Source organism: Apiotrichum porosum (assembly GCF_003942205.1).
Source record: "Apiotrichum porosum strain DSM 27194 chromosome Unknown scaffold_3, whole genome shotgun sequence".
Classification (NCBI taxonomy): Eukaryota; Fungi; Basidiomycota; class Tremellomycetes; order Trichosporonales; family Trichosporonaceae; genus Apiotrichum; species Apiotrichum porosum.
In genome coordinates this window covers 2,493,932-2,513,074 of record NW_021167110.1, presented here as the reverse complement: position 1 = coordinate 2,513,074, position 19,143 = coordinate 2,493,932, and the positions used below count along the sequence as shown (strand labels likewise).

The window sequence follows — 19,143 nt, the reverse complement described above, 5'->3', positions numbered from 1 at the left end:
ATCCCTTCGTACGATCTTGACGTACCACAGTGCCAAGACAAGTCGCGCCCCGGAATGATGGGCTAAACGTTGCTGTCGTTCAAGGACAAAGCAGGCACGGGAAGCGCTGGCCTCGCGTCGCCGTTGACCATGCTCGTTGCCCAGCTTATGGATTCGCTCGAGAGGCACCAGCCCAGCCCACCACATTCAGCAAGGCAAGCGCGGCTTTGAAGAGCTCAGGCTGACGTTGTACCCCTCAGTGCTTGAAGGCACCACACGCAATACTCTTCGGTCGACATGGCCAGCAGGAACTGGAACAGTCAGCAGAAACCAAACCCGGAGACCCATACCTTCTTGAAATTCTCCAGAAGCTTCGCGAGCGCCTGGAGCTCATGCGCTGTGAACGCGGTGATCACAGCATGAACGACTAGGCCCTGTCAGCATCACATTCAAGAACACTGGCCACATACTGTACACCTCCTCCGAAACATTCTCCTCTGGCCATGCTTCGGCAATGTCGCCCCAGTTCAGCGCCCTCGCGTGGTTCAGGGCGGGAGTGCGAGGGGAACAGAAATCTGTGTCGCGTCAGTGTCACATCTGTAGTTGATCGTAACATGAGCAGCATGTACGAATCATTCCGGGGACGAACTGCAACAGAACAGACCTCGGGTGGGTTGCCAAATGAATGGCCGCTGATATCCACCAGCGATCTATGCCCACAGCGTCACGGACATCGGCAAAGAAGTCGATGAGCTGGTTCGCCGTCGGCACAGGAGGCAGCTCGTCGAAGCCTTCCTTGTCGGGAGGGTGGTAGTAGAATTGGGGAACGTTCCATGCCGGCGTACGTCTTGCCAATTCCGTCGACAAACTTCTGTCTGGAGATGGTCAGTTGTCAACTCGCGCAACACACGAACGTGTCGAACTCGAACGGGCCCCCCCTGGAGTTGTCAGCTAACATGTTTGGCGACGAGACTTACCTTCCATGCTGCGCGCGACTTGTTGGGGCTGTTTTCCTCCTCACTGTCCTCAACATCGTGTGTCGCCGATCTCAAACGGCGCCGCTTCGTTTGAGGTCCATCATCGTCGACATCATGTTTCTTGGAAATTTTCGATAACGCTCCGCTGACATTTTGGACAGTCAGGACAGTGACAACAGAAGCGAACAACAACTCACCGCCTTCTTGGACTGCCCGTTCATGGGGGGGTTCGACGAGGTCGGGCGGAACAAGGTGACAAACGAGCACGTGCGGGAACCGGTCCTCCGATCCTCCGATCCTCCTGCACTTGCCGCAGCGGGGCTTCAGGCCATCACACTGAATACGTTAGCTCTAGGGCGATGGCGCAAGTGAGGAGAGTGAGGACTGACCTTTGTCCTGTTGCTGCGGCAAGCCCTGCATGGGACCGCAGTTTTGGGCTTGGATGTGGTGAAGGGGGGTAGGGCATGGTTCTGGTATGGTTACCTGCGGCCTGTGCTGTGTCATGGTGTGCTGGCAATGCTCGGCACTCTTCAAGAGGTCGTTGAGGGCTCTTCTGTCAGAAGGCATGGCGAGGATGGTGATGAATGTGATGATCATGTATGAAGGGAAGACGGGGAAGGAAGAAAGAGAAATGTATGGGCAGGGGACCAGGGGAGGAGGGAAGGCGAGGGAAGGCGAGGGAAGGTGAGGGAAGGCGAGGAAGGCATGCAGAGCATGAGCGTGTGTCAGAAGTTGAAGCCATTTTGCCACACTTGTCCGGACATGCAGCCCCGTTGGCTACATACATACCTGCATATGTCTGTTCCTCGGACGTGCCGCCACCACGAAGCTGCGAGGGACCTCCTTGGTTATAGAACCGGGGGGGCTGTGAGGTTCACGGTCCGATTTGGATGGGGAAGCAAGAGGGCGGGCGCTGGAATGAGATCGGATGGTGTTGGTACAGACGACGGCGTGATGGCGGACGGGAAGATGGTCACTGTACCACTGTGGACGTTCTGGGCAGTCCCCTGTACTGCGGCTTCATATGGAAGGGCCGGAGGGAGGAGGAGGGCCGAGTAAGGCGAGGTCAGTGTCAGTGGCTATGTGGATCAACTAGGTACTGAACCATCGCTTCGTAGCTGCCTGGCGTTTGGTGCTGGGCCTCCCGTCGCATAGGCGTGGGGGGTTCTGTGGTTATGCATGCTCACCGATCACCCTGGCAATGGCCACCAGGTATATACCGGGTACCAGTACCCGGGCGCGCGGCGCGCCGGCAAACCCACGTGGCGCCCCATTAGAATTTGATCCCGAAACATAATGAGGTGTCATTTAATTTGATAAACTGCTCCCCTCTCCATCGACAGGTGGCACGTTCCGACTCGCAGGTTGAATTCTCAGACCTATAAGCGTCTCCATCTTGTACAAATCCCTCATAACTGTTCCTATTCGACCACCCCGTCCGCTACTGCCGGCTTCTCCCCCTGCCTAGCGGCACGCGCCCGGTCTCTTTCGTCGAAATAGCCGATCGTCAAGGCGAGGAGGACGGCCGCCCCCGCAAACCCAGCCGTGATGTAGTTACCGGTTACTATATACGGCTGCTTGCTCGTCGGGAATGAGAATATTGGGACCCATGCAGTGAACACGTAGGCCACCGCGTTCATCTAACTGTCAGCTCATTGTGTTCAAGTCAGGAGGATCGAAGTGAAAAAAAAAATGAGAAAAAAGGAGCAAAATTGAGGAAAATTGAGAAAAACTCTTACCATTGCGGAGACGTAGGCGCGCTTCTCGGGATCGTCGCGAGACGTCTCGTTGACATACGTCCACTGGATACCAGCCGTGCAGCCGATAAGTGCCGTGAGATCTATGGTCAGCACTGTTCCTCATCGATGACCCTCACAGTACAGGGCCCAGCGCTGTCCTCGGTGGACTGGGTGGACGGGTGTGGCAGCCAGGGCGATGGGGAAGATGATGCCAAGCATGAACGCGCCGACCATGAGGGGCCAACGGCGCGCGCCGCGGAGATTATCCGAGATCCAGGACGCAGTGAGGGAGGCGACGATACCGATTATGTTGATCTGGAGTCAGCGTTGCTGGCGGTGTGGAGTGACACTCACGCCCAGCGGGATGATGTTGATGGCGGCCACACTGAACACTTTGGGTTGCCCGGTGACATTATAGCTCTTTACCCAGAAGATCACTGTGTTGTCAGCTGGAGGCGTCCGACTGAACATTACAACTCACTTGAGGCACCGGACTGGCCCAGCTGGGCAGAGCACAGGAAAGTGAGAGGAACTGGGGTCAGCTGTGCACTTTAGGCTGGATCGAAGCTTACACAGCCAAACGTGCCACGTCTTGTGCCAGCGCACAATGTCACGCCACTTGAACAGGCCGGTGTGCACTTTGGTCTCGGACGGCATACGCCTGCGTGCAATGTCGATCTCCTCCTGCGTGAAGATCCAGTTGGGCCGGGCGCGTGCAGGTAGTTGCGGCATTGCGAAAGCCGTCCAGATAGCGCACGGCAATGAGATACAGCCGCAAATGCTGTTGGGTGTTAGAGAGTCTTCAAGGGCCACACAGTAGTGGTATTCTTACATGAAAAGCCAGCGCCAGCCTGGCAAACCGCTGTGGCCGTCGAGGCCAGCGTAGACTGCAGCCATCAAGAAGCCGGAGAACAGTGGTCCAATCTGGGTGGAGATTTGAATGAGGGTGTTGCGGCGGGCGAGCTCGTGTGGGCGGTAGTAACTCGAGCAGACGTACATGACCGCAGGGAAGTGGCCGGCTTCAAACAACCCAACGCTTGCGAGTTAGTGTCGGTACAACGCCCCTGTAACTCACATGAAGCGCACTGCGTACAGGTGGCTGGTCTTGTGAATGCCTGCTGTAGCAAAAGTGGCAATGGTCCAACCAAGCTCAAGAAAGGCGATGTACAACGGTGCGTTTACGCGAGTCAAGAGCAAGTTGCTGGGGACCTGGCCAAAGACGTAGGCGGCACTCCAGAAGGCATTGGCGTAGTTGAGCTCGTTGCCGTAGAGCTTGAGGTCTTCCTTCATACCACTGTCTGATGGGTCAGCGCGGTTGGCAGCCAGTACCCACTGAATGCGTTTGTGATGTTGACTCTGCAACAGTTAGCACAGGTTCTCCATGTACCACGTACTGGTCAAGATAGCGAATCATAACACCGAGGGCAGACGCCGAGATGATCGTGAGGTCAAGCTTGGTGAGAAACCACGCCTCGTCCTTTGGCAGGTCCCAGCCTGAGGGGTCAGCAGCTGACCCGTTAAACCTGGGAGTGCTACTTACTGGACCAGATGTACGAGCGCCATGTGCGCTTCTCGAGTGAGGGAGTCGTCGAGGTGTCGCTGGACGCAAGCACAGGAAGGTGCGGCGCGCTGCCTTCTGACGGAGCGGCCTTCTCCTTGACGTCAGAGTCCGACATCGTAGGTGACTTAGGGTGTTTGGGGGGCCAACAAGATCGGATGCATGTCTTTTAAGTCTCCAGTCCTCATTGCAGTGTAAACTTTGACGGAATGTGGAGAACCGCCAAGTGAGATCGGGCGTATGCATTGTTGATAAGCAGATCGAGCGTCCGTGCCGCCAGAACGCTTCCCAAAGGTGTGGATGTCGCTCAGAACATGTTATTGTCACGCAATGCAAACGTGCCAAGGCGGGTCGGTTTTGGCCGGTGGTGACAATTGGTGCTCATCGGTACGACGTGTGACGACATCGGTGACTTTTCAAGATACGCGAGATTTTAAAATGAGGGTGAGTGGCTCTGGGGCTCCAATCGCCATCCGAACAAATCGAATGGTCTAGACATGGATGTTTCAATGCCCTCAGCTGGTTGGACGCCTCTTGAGGCCCGGAAGTAACAATGTAGATGTGGATAGCGTGCTTGGTGGGGATCGTACGCCCCAAAGCTTGGCATGGTAATACATGAGATGAGGTGACAACTATTCTGGCGACGAGGTCCACAACTGAATCCTCCCCGAGGTATTGCCACCGAGAACATGGTCGACGCGACTTGGATGACTCGCAGTGACCGCCGGTACAGCGGTAACGCTGATGTCAGTGATATACCAACATATTGCAACTCACCCATCAGCCCAGAGAGATACAATCTTGTCACCGGTTGCGGCGATGACGTCCAGGTTGCGCTTCATGTTGCCAATGGTGAAATGAGGCATGTATTCAGTGTTCAGCGACCACTGGGCACGCAGGATAGTGAGCCACCGTCCAGTCTGGCAGTTGTGCGGGATCACTTTGCCGGGTTTGAAGTGAGTGGCTGGCAATGGCGCATCGAGCATAAAGGATTGGGGGTTGAGCGTCCACACTCGCAGCTTGTCATCATAGCTGGTCGTAACGATGCGGCGGCCCCATGGGTCCCAGTATGCGGCCGAGCAGCTCTTGCCGTGCTGGTAGGCGGCGCGCAGGAGGCCCTTGCCCTTGGGACCCTCCATGTAGCTGGAAACCCTGTCTCGTGGGATGTTGCTAGTGGGGTAGGTTGGCAGACGGTCGGTGCCATCTTCAGACTTGGGTGGTTCCAGCGAATCGGTGGCTCGTGGGTTGATTTTCGCCAAGTGTCGCACATCCCAGATTCGAACGTGTTGGTCGTTGCCAGCAGTGCATATGAGGTGCGGCATGAGCGCTAAGAGTTAGTTGCCGTCCGATAAAATAACTCACGGTTGACGCTGATACCACCGAGCTTGGCAGCTCTTCCCTCTTCCTGAACGACCCATCGCCTACGCTCGCCGCCAGCCTCGCGGAAGTCACAATGCGAAATACCTCCATTCTTGTCGGCAATCCATGCCTCCTTTCCTCCTGGAGCGAGGTCAAAATGGCTAATGAGCATGTCCTCGTCGTCGAAGGCAAACAGCTCGTTAGACGTGAGCGCGTTGAAATCAATAGAGCGGAGGGAGCAGTCGTAGGAGGACGTGACGAGCTGGGGTCAGTTTTTGAGCTGATGCCTCAAACTCACGCTTGATCCAACAACGGGGTCGACCTTCATGCAGGTAATGCTGTTGCGCGCATGTGCCTGCAGACGCCACACCCTTCCTGTGCCATCGTCTTCGATATCCTCCTCGTCCTCTCCCGCCGGTGCAGCTCCTGGGCCCATGGCGTCCCAGCTGTGCCATGTCAGCGGCTAAACCTGGTGGCGTCACTCACATTCCCAGCTGGCCATTCTTGTCGCCAACAAGCACAAGGGTCTTGGTCGGTTCGGGATGGACGACCATGCTGAACACGCGCTCTGTAGTGACCTTGGTGTTGGCGGTGAGGACCATGTTGGAGAACGCAGATTGCAGGCGCTGGACCTCGGCGGGCAGCGCATCGTTGTCGGCATACGCCTCCTTCGCAGGAGTGGACACGCTGGGGTAGACGCGTGCGTTGGTAGCCGCACCAACAGTAGGCAGGAAGGCCTCAAGTTCAGGTATGAGGCGCTCTGGGGTGTCCTCAACGATATCCTTGATGGCCATGACCTGCTCGCGAATCTTTCGGTTCACGATGCGAATCTCCTCGAGCTTCTTCTCCTCCTCCTCGGCCTTGACGGCCAGCGCTGCGTCATCCAGCTCCAACCCAGCCAGACGTCCACTGCGGCGACGTGGGCCCTCTGCCTCGATCTTGACGGGTGGCGCTTTGCGTTTGCGGGTCGCCGGCGGGGGTTTGGGTTTCGGTGCGAGGTTGAGGCGCGCCGCGCCGCCGTCGTCGAGACCCAGGGAGTCGAGCAACTTGCGGTTCTCAGCAATCGTCTTTTGCCTTTCAATTTCGCTACCATGATCAGCTATTGGTATTGTCGCTGTGCTCACTATTGGGTGTCTTTCGCCATGATGGAATGTGATGATCAACAACACAACGGACGCGCTCAAATCACAACATTACTGCCGGTCGCGTCGCGGACAGTACAGTCAACCGGCCGGTCACGTGATCGGTGCACCTATGTTCCGCTAACAATATTTGGTTCTTGTACGCCTATTTTCAACAGCACAACCATGCATTTCGATCCATTCATACACTTCAACACCTGTGTTCTACTCTGTGACAACGTTGATGCCACTTGCGGCCCACAAACGCACAATACTGGCAATTTAGCGCCGCCGACACCGTCTCAACTCACCTGGAATCATCATCAGAGCCCCATCCTTGAGCCTTGCCGAGCACAAACTGCTGGTGGACGAGCGCCGCCAGCGGAACGGGCACGCCACACGCCCTTGCTTCGTGGACGACGATACCCATGTCTTTGACAAAGATGCTGACCATGGACGTGGGAGGCTGGAGAAGGCCGTCGAGCATGCTCTTGCCGCGGTGGAACATCATCCAGCTCTGGGCGGTGCCAGTGAGGAGGAGCTCGCGGACGTCCCTCAGTGGGAGACCCAGACGAGCTGCAAAGGCCATTGCTTCGGCCGAGCTGCTGATGTGGGTGCCGGCGAGGATCTGGTTGAGGGTCTTGACAGCCGCCCCCTTACCAGCACCGCCGGGGATGAGGACCAGGTTCTCGGGTTTGCCTTGGGTGCCACTCATGGCCTGCAGGACTGAGAGGGCCTTGGATGCGTTGGGTCCTGCGGTCTCCAGGCCGGCACAGAGGATGGTCAAGTCGCCACTGGCGGCACGAGGTGTACCTCCCGACACGGGAGCGTCGATGACATGGACGTCGGGACGGAGTTGGGTGAGTTGGGTTTCAAGCGCCGCAGCTGCAGTCGGCGATGTGGTGATTGTCAGGATGACGACAGCGTTGGGACCAAGAGCCTTTGCGGCGCCCTTGTCGAAGAGCACTTCCTTGGCTTGGTCCACATTGACGACCATGAGAACCAAAACGTCTGCACCATCGGCACATCCCGCCGGCGTCGGCGCAACAGCACCGCCGTCCGCCTCGTAGCGCTTCAGGGACGGCTCCCAAGCGTCATACCCAACCACATTGAAGTCGTTCTTGCGGAGCACTACAGTTAGGGCCTTGTCATGTGGTCAGACGTACCATTGACCATTCCGTAGCCCATGGCACCGAGGCCAATGAATCCGACCTTGCCCGACTTGCTCGGGGTCGGGAGTGGGGTCGGCTTGGGGTCACCTGGGTTCTCGGAACGGTCCCAGAGCAGTGCACACTGCGCACTGGACCCCGCCGGGTCGGCAAGACGCGTGGCCTGCTCAAATGTCTGGAAGGCCTGGGATGAGAGGGGGTAGTAGCAGCCTTCGCGCTCGGCTACGTCAAGTGCTTCGGTCTGGTGTGAGTTGGATTGCAACCTTGTCAACTCACCAAGGCGTTCTTGGCATCCGCGAACGTTGGAGCGAGAGGCAGAGTGTTGGCAATCTTCATCATCCACGGCGCGTATTCGCGGAAAGACCTGGCGTCAGTGTACTGGCATCCAAGGGCACCCTCACCAAGACGACCCAGCTGCGCCGGACAGAGCCTGGTGGGACAGCTGGCGAGGGACGCCCATAGCCGTAGCCAGTGCGGACGTTTCACTGTCGTCAGCAAGATCCCGTAGCCTAGTAACTTACGCCGCAATGGCGGTCTGCGTCGCACACAGCGCGTTCTCAACAAGACGATACTTGGCCGCGGCCAGGACATCGCTGCCAAGGTACGCCACACCGTTCTCCACGAGGGCGCTGCGCGAGGGCAGGCCCAGTACGCCTGAACAGGCGGCGCGGGGACCAACTTCAGCTGCGAGGAGGGGAACAACGAGAAGGATCTCCCCAGTTAAAGATGCAGCTGCCGCCGCAGTACCCGCATAGGTCGTGTCGCCCACCAGGAGGGTGGGTTTGTCGGAGGTGGCCAAAGCAGGCTGTGGGTCAGTGTTGCTTCCACGAGGTCTCATACCTACTTTGCTGGCATACACGACGTTGTAGACACCCTTGAGGCTGTCGATGTACTTGTTGAGCTCCATGATCGTGACGATGAGTGGAATGGTATGAGCAGTTGTGGGGCAACTCCCAGATCCCAGATCAAGCACGCTGGGTACCCATTGAATGCCGATCCGGACATTGGGACGTCATACGAGTTGCCGCCTGCAGCCGCGCGTCCCCGCCGGTTGCCGTGCACATCCGTGGCCCGCCACCAAAGCCCACCAACTTGTTCCATCCGTCTTATCATCCATCCACCGACTGCATGTCGCTCAATCCAACACATCTGGGGCCTCTGCGAGCATGCATAGAAGCCCAAAAAGGTCACGACGGGGATCGAACCCGCGATCTCCTGATAATCGAGCTGAATCGTAGTCAGACGCCGTACCATTTGGCCACGCGACCGGCGATGCTTCTTTTCCCGGCCCTGTTGCTCCGTTCGTTGCCTCTTCTCGTCACGGGCTTGCTTCTGCGACAAGGACAGTATCCTTCTGATGACGTGCATGGTCTATTGCTCTACTATGGGACTGATGCATCCCCTTGAGCCCTTGCCGCATCCCTCAAATCCCTCTCGCCGTGTATCCTTCGCAGCCGACCACTGCTCGATGAGGACCCTGGCGAGTCGGGCTCTCGCCCCGTGTTGGCGCTGTCCTTGTGTGTCTGAGCAAGAGCAGTCAAGTCGAGCACACAGTCCAGGTCAATACCTGCACTGTGGGGTCCACTTGAGCTGCCTTGCTCCGTGCCGACACACGCCTCCATGTCCTCGTTGACCTCCCCCGCCTCGTCTTCCTCCCAGATGATACTCAGAGTGTAGCTTGAGGCGTAAGAGTCCTCCGAGGAGGACTCACTGTCGGTGTAGTACCCGTAGTCCTCGTTCTCATCCAAGTCTGCGGGGTAAGGGTCGACGAATGACGTGTCGGAGGCGTCGGACTGTGGGTCCAGCTCCGGGATCGCCTCGAGCGGGGACTGGGGTGGGGTCTGCAGGGCCGTGCTGTTCTGGGCGACCGGAGTGAACATGGCCGCTCGCCAGGACAGGATGGACGGGTCTCCGGGTCGGACTGGACTGTGCATTTGTGCACGTTCGACCGTCTGGTGCAGGGGGCACATTGGTGACCAGTCTGTCGACTGCGAGTCGTCATGAGAGTCGTGCTGCTCGGCGTTGTCGTCCCCTGGGAGTCAGCTTGGGTCCATAGGAAACGACATAGCTTACACGGCGGAGACTGGGGAGCAAGTTGTCCCTTTTGAGTGGTGAAATATGACATTTTGAATGGGGTTGGGGGGAACCAACTGCAACTGAAAAGAAGAAGACGGTAGTTTTAACAGACGAGGACTCTCAGTGTAGTATGTATGATGACGGGGCGAAGGGGAAAACACATGGCGGCTGCGAGAACTGGTACACAGCACACAGTGGCTATCATTTTGAGTACAGTTGGGAAAAGTGGCAGCTGTTGATTGTGTGATGGCTTATGAGCCTGGGCCGGAACTCATGACCTCGGTTGCTCTTGACGTCAGAACGTTCCCTCCCCACAGTCTCGACTCTTGTGTCCCCCAAATCCGTTTCATGCTCCGCCTCATGAGCTCATCATGTAGCGTGTGGCTGTCTGAACGGCCCGCAGGCCGCCACACCGGTTGCATGGTCGAGCACAGGCCCACAACAGAACCTGCCCGATGATGGAACATGGCGTTGGGTGTTCAGGGCTAAATGGCCGTTGTCTCCGAGAGACATTGGTCCTTTGATCCTTGATCCTTGATGCTTTCCTTGACGACTTCTACGCAGTTTCAAGACTCACAGTACTTGGTCAGACTCTCATGGTCCAGACATCTTCCGACACTTTAGACGAGCCGAGCAGTCAGGTGCTAGACTCATTATCATGGGAATTCTGTTTTCGCCCACTTCTGGAAAGCGCCACCCCGTCGGCCCGTCCACAACCCTTTTGCTCATTACACGCTCGAGGCTCGTCCAAGGACAGAACGGAGATACCGCACAGCGTACCTAACACAACAACATCCATTACTTAGCAAAGGCGATGCGATGAATGCTCTGTTCTTCACACCCCTCCCCATGCCATAGCAAGCATGCCAGTCCCAACGCTTTGTTTCCACCCGCCCACACCCACCATGCCACCAGCGACACCACTTACTCCACCATCCACTCCTCCCCCGACATGGGTCCCTGATGGTATGTTTTAACCCCTCCTGCCGCTAGGCTTCCGGCTGACTGACTGCCAAAGTTCCGTGCGATGTCAATACCCCGAGCGACGACGAGGCAACGATGAGTGACGCGGACACCTACGTTCCGCCAGCCCGATTTCGCCCTCTCCCCCCAGGCGACGCACTGCAACTGGGGCCGTCGCACGCGCTCGCCACGGCGCGCGACGCGTGGCGGATGGCCAGGCTGCAGTACGCTGGAGACGGGTGGGGAGCGGCAGACATGTACATTAGTGTCCTAGAGGACGCCCTGGGAGAGTTGTATACGACCGTGGAGGAAATGGCTTGGACAGCCCAAGTGGCAAGTGGCAAGGCCAAAGCCGCCGGCGTGATGGTGGACCTGTAGGAGATCAGAAGTGAGTCGACATGGTTGGCGCGTTGGGGGCTGACTGGCAGGTTTTATGGACACTTAGTGAAGTTTTTGTACAGCCTCGATGAAGTATAGCTATGGTAGTCGTTCGCAGCAGTTGTGGGGGCAAGGGAGGCATGATTTTGGTCGTTTTTCCTCGGCCGTCCGGCCGCGCCGATAACAACAAACTCCTCAACATCAAGACACCGTTGGTGAAACGGTATCATGCGTCGTTGCCATCGACGCGGCAGGGGTTCGACTCCCTTACGGTGTATATCCTTGAACTGGAGCGTCAAAGCGAGCGTCGAGTAACTCTTTTGGCTTGCGGAGGAAGAGGAGAACGAGGAGGAGGAAGAGGGACGACTTCTGGTGCTCTCCGCTGACTGTTTCCTCTCGTGCAATGCACAGAGACGGGTGGCTGGTGTCCATACGACTGCCGTGCTCGTGTACGAGGCTGGAGAGCGCCTTTGCAGGACGCCATGGCGGGCAGAGGTTGCTGAGCAGGGTTTGCGGTATGAGGAGATGCGGGCGGCCGGGGCATTTGTTGGCGGGAAATTACCCGACCACATTTGACCGGAAATTACCCGACCCTTGGACTTAGTGCGGCCACTTAATGCATCACTTGCAACACATGTTCGTTAAGTCTAGTCTCGGCAAGCGGTAGACGCTCTTGGGTCTGGAGGAAGGGCCAGACAACTAATTGCATACAACAGCTCTACAACATGCGCATCAAATGGTGGTGCCACCCGGCGATAATGGCGGTATGTACCGAGTCCCCTCCAAGTCTCTAATACGCTCTCGCAACGCGGCATTCTCCTCCAGCAGAGTATGGTACAGCTCATACGGTACAATCTGCCTCATCAGCTGGAACCTCCTCGACGACCAAAAAAGGGCTTACCGGATGACGACTTTCCAACCTGAGGGCCAGTCAGCTCCTTTGCAGCCCCACGGACCACTCACGAGACATGGGACAGCACCATCTGGCTCGACATGGTGCTGGCGCTCATAGGACTGATGCTCATGTGTGCGTATCGCATGCTCTTGCGACTCCGGCGCGTCGACACGGACAGCGTGTTGGTGGCCGCCGCAGACGATGGTGCAGCTCCAACCCCATACCAGCCATTCTCGTTCAGGAAAGAAAACAGGTTACCCCTCTGAGCTGCGTGCGGCGGTTGGTTTCAGCAAACCCTTTTCTGGGCAGGTGGGCTGTTAAGGCTAACAGCCCTATAGGCCATAGGCAAAGACAACTCACGCAGTCGTCGTTGATCCTCTGTTGACACCATCGATGCCAGTGACCGCCGGTATGGGGTGCGTCCAGGCCGTCGTCGACGGTAGACTTTGCGCACGCGTATGCGGCGGATCTTCTGCAGCCAGCGCTGCCAGAACCACATCGCGGGCTCGTCGTGCCGGGATTGTCTGTGCGGGACTGTGCGAATTTGGACTGGTGTAGGTAGGTACGTGGGCGGGGGGAGAGGGTAGGTGTTTGGTGTAAAGAGGCTGTCGGGAGACACCCATCCGTCCGGAGGTGAGGGGACCTAGTGACTGGTGTAGTAGGCAAAGCGGCAAGCCAATGGCCAGTGGCACGGGCGAGTGAAGCGTTCTTATGGGTATGTCAATGATGGAGGAGGAACAACAACATTTCTCGTCACTCCTCACATGGAATCTGCACAATGACGCGCACAGACCCACACAGCGGGACGATCCCTTGATCCGACCTGCCCCAATGAGATCGACCATGTGAGCGGCCCCTTGGTGACATGCAGTGTGCGATGTTGACGAGGACAATGTTGCAGTGCATTGCGTGTAGGTACATACGTTAGGCGGTACTATACAGACGCATGGAGGCAGTGTATCGTCTTGAAACACATGCCCCTTGAGATCTGAAAGTTAAGTTGACTGTCTATTGTGGCGCAGAGGACGCGTTCACCAAGTCACATGAAGGTATCGTACAGACAAAGGTTGTGCAGACACAGCGAGGTAAAAGGGGATGGCAGCGTCGCAGGCGTCTTTGAAGCCTCTGTGCTGAATGACATTAACTATCGGCTGGCACCTCCACCCGCCAGCACAGTCGTGGCTGTGAACAATAGACGTTGGGTCCATGACGTTGGGGACCTGTCTGATCTGATCCCCGATCTGAAACCGTGAAACGCCTATCGTGATCGCCCAGCGCGATCTACATTGCGATATTTGATCTGCGGGGCTATGCTAGCCATGGCGAACTCGGCATTCCTGGAAACAACCACTGGTTGCCTAAAGCGCGATATCGTGTTTGCAGCGAGCTGGCCGTGCCGCATCGGGAAGCGCCAGACGTCGGTGGCGCCGATCCGCCCACACAGTCTAGTAGTGCCGACGTAGGTGTGCTTCCGCACAAACCACTCAGAGATGCTGTTCGTGAAGGAACAGACGGCAGTGCACCGAGTCTGGAGAAGGCGCCAGGCAGAAATGGTAAGCCCGCCCAGATTCCGAAACTGGCATGAACGAGGAAAGGTACTGGCCGAAAAAAAAACCCGCTACCCCACAAACTTCCGCTTGCAAACTCCCCTCCCACATCCTCTCACACCTCCTCGACATCGTCGTTCATCCTCCCCAAGTCCAAAACAGCAAAAGAGAAGCTTCAAGCAGTTGCTTGTGACCTCGTAAGCCTAGTATGGGGCTCGAACCCATGACATTTTGATGTCTTAAATTAGTAAGAGTCAAACTATCTACCGACTGATATAACCAGGCTTTGATGTTTGGAAGAATGTTTATGGGGGTGACTCCGTGCGTTGATAGCTGTGTCATCTTCTGTAACACCAGTTCGTTAGTGGAGTGTGAGAATGCCGGTGGGCGTCTACGCGAGGGTCAGTCTAGGTTGATGAGGATACAGGAAACTCACTCAAAGATGGCACCCTGTCCGGCGCCGTCTCGCACAGGTCAAAGTCGAGGGGGTGCCCTGCAGTGGCCTTGTTGCCCTTCTCTGCTGTCCTCGACACTGGATGCAACATGTGTCTTCCATGCAAGGGGCCCAAATACAACCTCTGTCACTCACGACGCCGCAGCAGCCCTCTTGGCCACCAAGTCGGCATGGTGGATCGCCGCCACGTCCGGGTGTGCCCTCAACCGCGATTTCAACGCATTGTTGCCATACAGCGAGTGGATCGTGTTCTTTGGATCGCGCGTGACGCCACGCGCTTCCGCCGCAAGGTCTGGTGGCAGCTTGAGCAGGGGCAAGATGGCGTCCAGCGCCGGGTTGAAGAAGTACGGGATGGAGATGCGCGATTTGGCCGCCTTGGGCGCGATGACGCGGTGTGTCGTGGCCTTGAGGTATCCCTGGGTTGCGTACTCGAGCAGCTCGCCAATGTTGACCACGAATGCGCCCGAGACAGGTGGCGCGTCTACCCAGTGACCGTCCGACAGCTGTACTTGCAAGCCAGCCACATCAGGCTCGACCCACAGTAGCGTCAGCACACCGGCGTCCTTGTGTGCGCCGACACCTTGGTCCGTCGCGTCGGTACCGGGATACCGGACGATCTTGAGCAATGTGAACGGGTCGCCAAAGTTCTTGTCAAAGAAGCTCTCGTCCTCGCCGAGCGCGGCGGCCCACGCGCGCAACAACTTGCGGCCGACCTTGGCGAGCGTCGCCTGCCATTCTGTAGCCACCTCGCGCAGCTCGGGCAGAGCGGGCGGCCACTGGTTGGGGCCCTTGAGGCGCACATAGTCGGGCAAGTCGGGCAAGTCGTCCTTGGGCACCGCGGGACCCTCGGGGCAGATATCGATCTGCTCTCGCCAGTCGACCTTGCCCTGTGTCCTCTCGCCGCCGAGACGCGTGTACCCGCGGAAGTGCGGCGAGTTGATGTTCTCAATTGCGAGCTTGTCCTGTTCTGGCAGCTCGAAGAACTGGCGCGCGACGGTGTGCATGCGCTGTTCGAGCTCAGGGCTGATTCCCGTGCCGACGAGGTAGAAGAAGCCGATTTCGTGGGTTGCCGCGCGCAGTTGGTCGCGAAAGGCGGCAGCGGCGGCCTCTCCTTGGTCGAGCAAGGAGAGGTCCAGCACTGGCAGTGTCTCGAGCTGGGTCATGGTGGTGTGGGTGGAGGGCAAAGAAAGAGAGCTTGGAAGCGTGGTTTATCTTTGTCCACTCGATCCAGCGGCCAGCGGTGGGCAGCAGGATCACGCAATTGCGCGGAGCTAGCCGACCGGTGATGCGAGATTGTCGCTTGTCGCCATTTGTCTTGCACTTTCCGACTCGACGTTATCGGGAGAGCAGAGAGAGGGTCGTCGCCAACAGTGTGACAGAGACATGTAGGCGTCCATCTGTCTGTGATCCATGCACCCATACATGTCTTGACAGTCGCTCACCATGTAGCCCATGGACCGCGGGTCCGTGGCCGTGGCCTGGCTCTCTCCTTTACCGAGGCCCCACGGGCCACGGGACATCCGGCATTCGGCCTTGTCCGACCCCGCAATCCCATCATGAACCAACCTTTTTACCCGGCGCCGGCGACCCCGTGTACCATCCCCAGCGCGCACCCATCCTCACATCACATCTCTTGTCCAAGCCATGTTACTATCACACGCACTGCACACCATGTCGCGCTCAGCATCCTCCGGCGCCACAGCGCGCCTCGCCACCACCCAGCGCCACCTCACCACTGCGCCACGGGATGTCCAGCGCATCACCGTCTTTGGCGCGGGGCTCATGGGCTCGGGAATCGTCCAGGTCGCCGCGCAGGCAGGGTACAAGGTCACCATGGTGGACACGAACGAAAAGGCACTCGAGTGAGCTGGAGCGAGGATGTGAACTGAGCTGACGACCCAGGAATGGTCTGAGCATCATCGCAAAGTCGCTCCCGCGCGTCGCCAAGAAGCAGAGCCCAGACGACATTGACGGCTTTGTCGCGCGCGCAAAGAGCAACATTGCGACCACCACCGACCGGTGAGTTTCACCCCATCGTGAACAAACTATCCTAACGCTGTCTCTCTTCCAGTCTCAAGGCCGTCGAGAACGCCGACGTCGTGATCGAGGCAGTGATCGAAAACCTCCAGCTCAAACAGGAACTCTTCTCGGCGCTCGACCAGGTCGCTCCCCCACACGCCATCTTTGCCTCCAACACGTCCAGCATGCTCGTCACGGACATTGCGGCCACCGTGTCTGAAGACCGCAAGACCAAGTTTGGCGGCATGCACTTCTTCAACCGTGGGTCACTTGTCTCTGAATACCAGTCGCCAGCTAACCCCGCCGGCAGCCGTGCCGGTCATGAAGCTCGTCGAGGTCGTGCGCACCGAGAAGACGTCGGACGAGACATTCGAGACGCTCATGCAGGTCGGCAGGCGCATGGGACGCGTGCCCGTCAAGGCCAAGGACAAGCCTGGATTCATCGTCAACCGCCTTCTCGTGCCGTACAAGCGTAAGCCAGCGCCGTTCGGTACACCATGTACTCACACTGCCCCAGTCGAGGCGGTCCGCATGGTCGAGCGCGGCGACGCCACGATCGAGGACATTGACACGGCCATGAAACTCGGCGCGAGCTACCCCATGGGCCCGTTTGAGCTGTTCGACTACACGGGTGTCGGTGAGTTAGACAAACGGGTGTACCTAGCTGACATCAGACATCACGCAATACGTGTCCGAGGCGTGGGAGGGCTATGCCAAGCGCGGGCTCATCCCGGCCGACCTGGTCAAGCAGTCGCCGATGCTGCGCAAGATGGTATACGAGGACAAGACACTGGGGAAGAAGACGGGTCGCGGGTTCTACGACGTAAGTTGATGATCTTCGACCGCAGCAACTGACAGCAGTACTCGGGTGACAAGAAGTAGGCTACAGTTGTACAGTTTGGGATTATGGACACGCTTCACGTTTGCAGCATGAGCTCTGTGACTTCGAGGCCGCGTTCCGCACGCAGCTGCACGGCGCAAGCTGTGATCGTCAGGCGATTTAGCTCAGTTGGTTAGAGCGTGTGCTTAACACTAGCAACCCGCCTCTTCGGAGAGGGAGTTGAAGCGTTGCGCACAAGGTCGGCGGTTCGACCCCGTCAAACGTCATTTTTGGCCATCTGGAGCCCTCAGAGACTGTGCATGCTTTGTATTTTGCAAGCATGAGTGACCAGATGGCGTCTGGGGAGGTGGGTGACGAGGTTAAGGAGGCTCGGAGGCAAGACGGGTGCAGTGTCAGTCCGACGTCCGTTGCGGTGGCAATTCCAGTCACAACAACTGCATATTCTTCTCATACCACCATCCCAGGCCTACTATGGCTTGCGGTACGCGATGCCTGCCGACGCCTGCGCAGTGGGGAAGATGACTGGGGTCAGCGGCACCCTTTACGCGACGACTCACGGATCTGGGCCACCTGGACGTGTTCCGGGCGCGACGCGACCCACACAATCTCCTCGGCAATGTCCTGTGCCGAGACTGGGAAAGATGTCAGCTGTGTCACTCGCAAACGATCTAAAGCTCACGAGGGGTGATGCCCTTGTACACCTCGTCGGCGGCGGCCTTGTCGCCATAGTTGCGCACGACGGAGAACTCGGTCTCGACCATGCCCGGCTGGATCTCGCACACGCGGATGTTGGTGTTGACGAGCTCCTTCATCAGCGACGACGAGAAGGCCGCGACGGCGTGCTTGGCGGCGCAGTAGATGGAGCCTGGGCGTCAGCTAAGCAGAGCACGTGCAATAGCTCTCACCTCCGGGGTACGCCTCGCGTCCGGCGATGGAGCCGAGGTTGACAATGAGGCCAAAGCCCTGCTTCTTCATCTCGGGGACAAACTTCTGGGTCAGGCGGATGAGGCCGAGCACTGGAAGTCAGAAGAGGTGGCATCTGGCGCGAGGGGGGACATACCGTTGACGGTGATCATGTCGACAAGGTCGTCATCCTCTGTATGGGTTAACATCACGGATTCCACCTTCGAACCCACTGATCTCTCCCACCTGGTCACGGCCAAGCGCCAGACCCGCATTGTTCACAAGACTGCCGTCAGCTGTATGGCAAGGACCGCCAACTCACATGTCAACCTGCTTGCCGTTGAGCTTGGGAATGATGCCGTCGATGTCCTCCTTCTTGGCCATGTCCGCGGCGATCACCTCGACGGTGTTCTTGCCGTTACCGGCCTTGAGGCACTCATCCTTGACCTCGGCAAGGCGGTCGACACGGCGCGCGACGAGCACGAGGTTGGCGCCAAACGTCGCAAACAGCTTGGCCGTCGCGGCACCGATGCCGCTCGAGGCGCCGGTGACGAGCACTGGACGGACGTCAGGATCAGGTAGACGGAAGTGGGCATCAGTTGGGGACTGGGAAACGTACCGGTCTTGCCTGTGAGGCTGTGGGGTGAGCTGCGTGCTATGCTGCGCGGGAGGGTACGTACCGAGAGGTGAATCCAAAGTCGGCCATGGTTTGTGTTTTGTGTGGGTGCTGATTGTGGGTGAAGAGATCAAGAGAGATGTTGAGGATGCAAAGACCGGTGGGCCGCCGATAGGCGCTATTTGCGGATGGCGTCAGCAGTCGGCATCGTCAAGGGCGGCGGATATAGTGGAGGCGGACTAACGTTGCAAGAGGTGGAGGCGGAGTGCAGTCTGCCATAGCAAACGAGGACATGCGAACACAGATCACAGCAGACAGTTCATGGACTCTCCCAGCTACTCGTCCTTGTCAATTGTCAGACAGAAATGCCCGTGCGTGAAGAATGTGACAGTGACCCGCATGAACGCCGAGTGTTATCGGCCAATTCAAAACGGGGGATCCGCTGCAACAACAATGCCACATCCCACACCGCTATTCTCACCCGACAAGCTCGTAGCACCACCAGACAGCATCGTATGGCCAGGAAACTTGCTCCAGACAACACCATGC

The 19,143-nt window shown here is 57.9% G+C and overlaps 8 protein-coding genes and 4 non-coding genes across 12 annotated transcripts; 4 read left to right on the top strand and 8 right to left on the bottom strand.

Moving 5' to 3' along the window:
• Nucleotides 1-215: 215 nt before the first annotated feature.
• Nucleotides 216-4,371, bottom strand: EHS24_006543 (uncharacterized protein; the record flags this gene model as incomplete). Its single annotated transcript, XM_028621968.1, has 16 exons — nt 216-290; nt 330-406; nt 450-554; nt 708-850; nt 894-917; nt 2,529-2,596; nt 2,696-2,796; nt 2,833-3,010; nt 3,050-3,132; nt 3,177-3,227; nt 3,268-3,476; nt 3,528-3,731; nt 3,771-3,993; nt 4,029-4,051; nt 4,090-4,189; nt 4,236-4,371. 16 exons carry the CDS (start codon nt 4,369-4,371, stop codon nt 216-218), a joined length of 1,800 nt encoding a protein of 599 aa, XP_028478420.1.
• A 514-nt stretch (nt 4,372-4,885) lies between these two features.
• Nucleotides 4,886-6,756, bottom strand: EHS24_006542 (uncharacterized protein; the record flags this gene model as incomplete). Its single annotated transcript, XM_028621967.1, has 6 exons — nt 4,886-4,994; nt 5,031-5,580; nt 5,616-5,808; nt 5,911-6,058; nt 6,099-6,698; nt 6,737-6,756. The coding sequence occupies 6 exons, from the start codon at nt 6,754-6,756 to the stop codon at nt 4,886-4,888; spliced, it is 1,620 nt and encodes a 539-aa protein (XP_028478419.1).
• Nucleotides 6,757-6,958: 202 nt separating this feature from the next.
• On the bottom strand, nt 6,959-8,809 carry EHS24_006541 (uncharacterized protein; the record flags this gene model as incomplete). The annotated part of the gene is made up of 7 exons (XM_028621966.1): nt 6,959-7,007; nt 7,045-7,853; nt 7,907-8,086; nt 8,179-8,266; nt 8,304-8,387; nt 8,424-8,707; nt 8,747-8,809. 7 exons carry the CDS (start codon nt 8,807-8,809, stop codon nt 6,959-6,961), a joined length of 1,557 nt encoding a protein of 518 aa, XP_028478418.1.
• A 277-nt stretch (nt 8,810-9,086) lies between these two features.
• Nucleotides 9,087-9,170, bottom strand: EHS24_006540. The gene has a single exon. It is a non-coding gene; the product is annotated as a tRNA-Arg (tRNA).
• A 114-nt stretch (nt 9,171-9,284) lies between these two features.
• Nucleotides 9,285-10,027, bottom strand: EHS24_006539 (uncharacterized protein; the record flags this gene model as incomplete). Its single annotated transcript, XM_028621965.1, has 2 exons — nt 9,285-9,934; nt 9,976-10,027. 2 exons carry the CDS (start codon nt 10,025-10,027, stop codon nt 9,285-9,287), a joined length of 702 nt encoding a protein of 233 aa, XP_028478417.1.
• An 856-nt stretch (nt 10,028-10,883) lies between these two features.
• On the top strand, nt 10,884-11,319 carry EHS24_006538 (uncharacterized protein; the record flags this gene model as incomplete). The annotated part of the gene is made up of 2 exons (XM_028621964.1): nt 10,884-10,944; nt 10,997-11,319. The coding sequence occupies 2 exons, from the start codon at nt 10,884-10,886 to the stop codon at nt 11,317-11,319; spliced, it is 384 nt and encodes a 127-aa protein (XP_028478416.1).
• A 206-nt stretch (nt 11,320-11,525) lies between these two features.
• Nucleotides 11,526-11,596, top strand: EHS24_006537. Its single transcript has one exon. It is a non-coding gene; the product is annotated as a tRNA-Gly (tRNA).
• Nucleotides 11,597-13,961: 2,365 nt separating this feature from the next.
• Nucleotides 13,962-14,046, bottom strand: EHS24_006536. Its single transcript has one exon. It is a non-coding gene; the product is annotated as a tRNA-Lys (tRNA).
• A 300-nt stretch (nt 14,047-14,346) lies between these two features.
• EHS24_006535 (uncharacterized protein) lies at nt 14,347-15,378 on the bottom strand (the record flags this gene model as incomplete). The annotated part of the gene is made up of 1 exon (XM_028621963.1): nt 14,347-15,378. The coding sequence occupies one exon, from the start codon at nt 15,376-15,378 to the stop codon at nt 14,347-14,349; it is 1,032 nt and encodes a 343-aa protein (XP_028478415.1).
• Nucleotides 15,379-15,886: 508 nt separating this feature from the next.
• On the top strand, nt 15,887-17,116 carry EHS24_006534 (uncharacterized protein; the record flags this gene model as incomplete). The annotated part of the gene is made up of 6 exons (XM_028621962.1): nt 15,887-16,077; nt 16,118-16,234; nt 16,287-16,495; nt 16,545-16,871; nt 16,909-17,057; nt 17,096-17,116. The coding sequence occupies 6 exons, from the start codon at nt 15,887-15,889 to the stop codon at nt 17,114-17,116; spliced, it is 1,014 nt and encodes a 337-aa protein (XP_028478414.1).
• A 112-nt stretch (nt 17,117-17,228) lies between these two features.
• Nucleotides 17,229-17,341, top strand: EHS24_006533. The gene has a single exon. It is a non-coding gene; the product is annotated as a tRNA-Val (tRNA).
• Nucleotides 17,342-17,500: 159 nt separating this feature from the next.
• On the bottom strand, nt 17,501-18,684 carry EHS24_006532 (uncharacterized protein; the record flags this gene model as incomplete). The annotated part of the gene is made up of 9 exons (XM_028621961.1): nt 17,501-17,577; nt 17,633-17,707; nt 17,755-17,940; nt 17,981-18,091; nt 18,136-18,171; nt 18,212-18,264; nt 18,301-18,535; nt 18,598-18,614; nt 18,659-18,684. 9 exons carry the CDS (start codon nt 18,682-18,684, stop codon nt 17,501-17,503), a joined length of 816 nt encoding a protein of 271 aa, XP_028478413.1.
• Between the last annotated feature and the right edge of the window lie 459 nt (nt 18,685-19,143).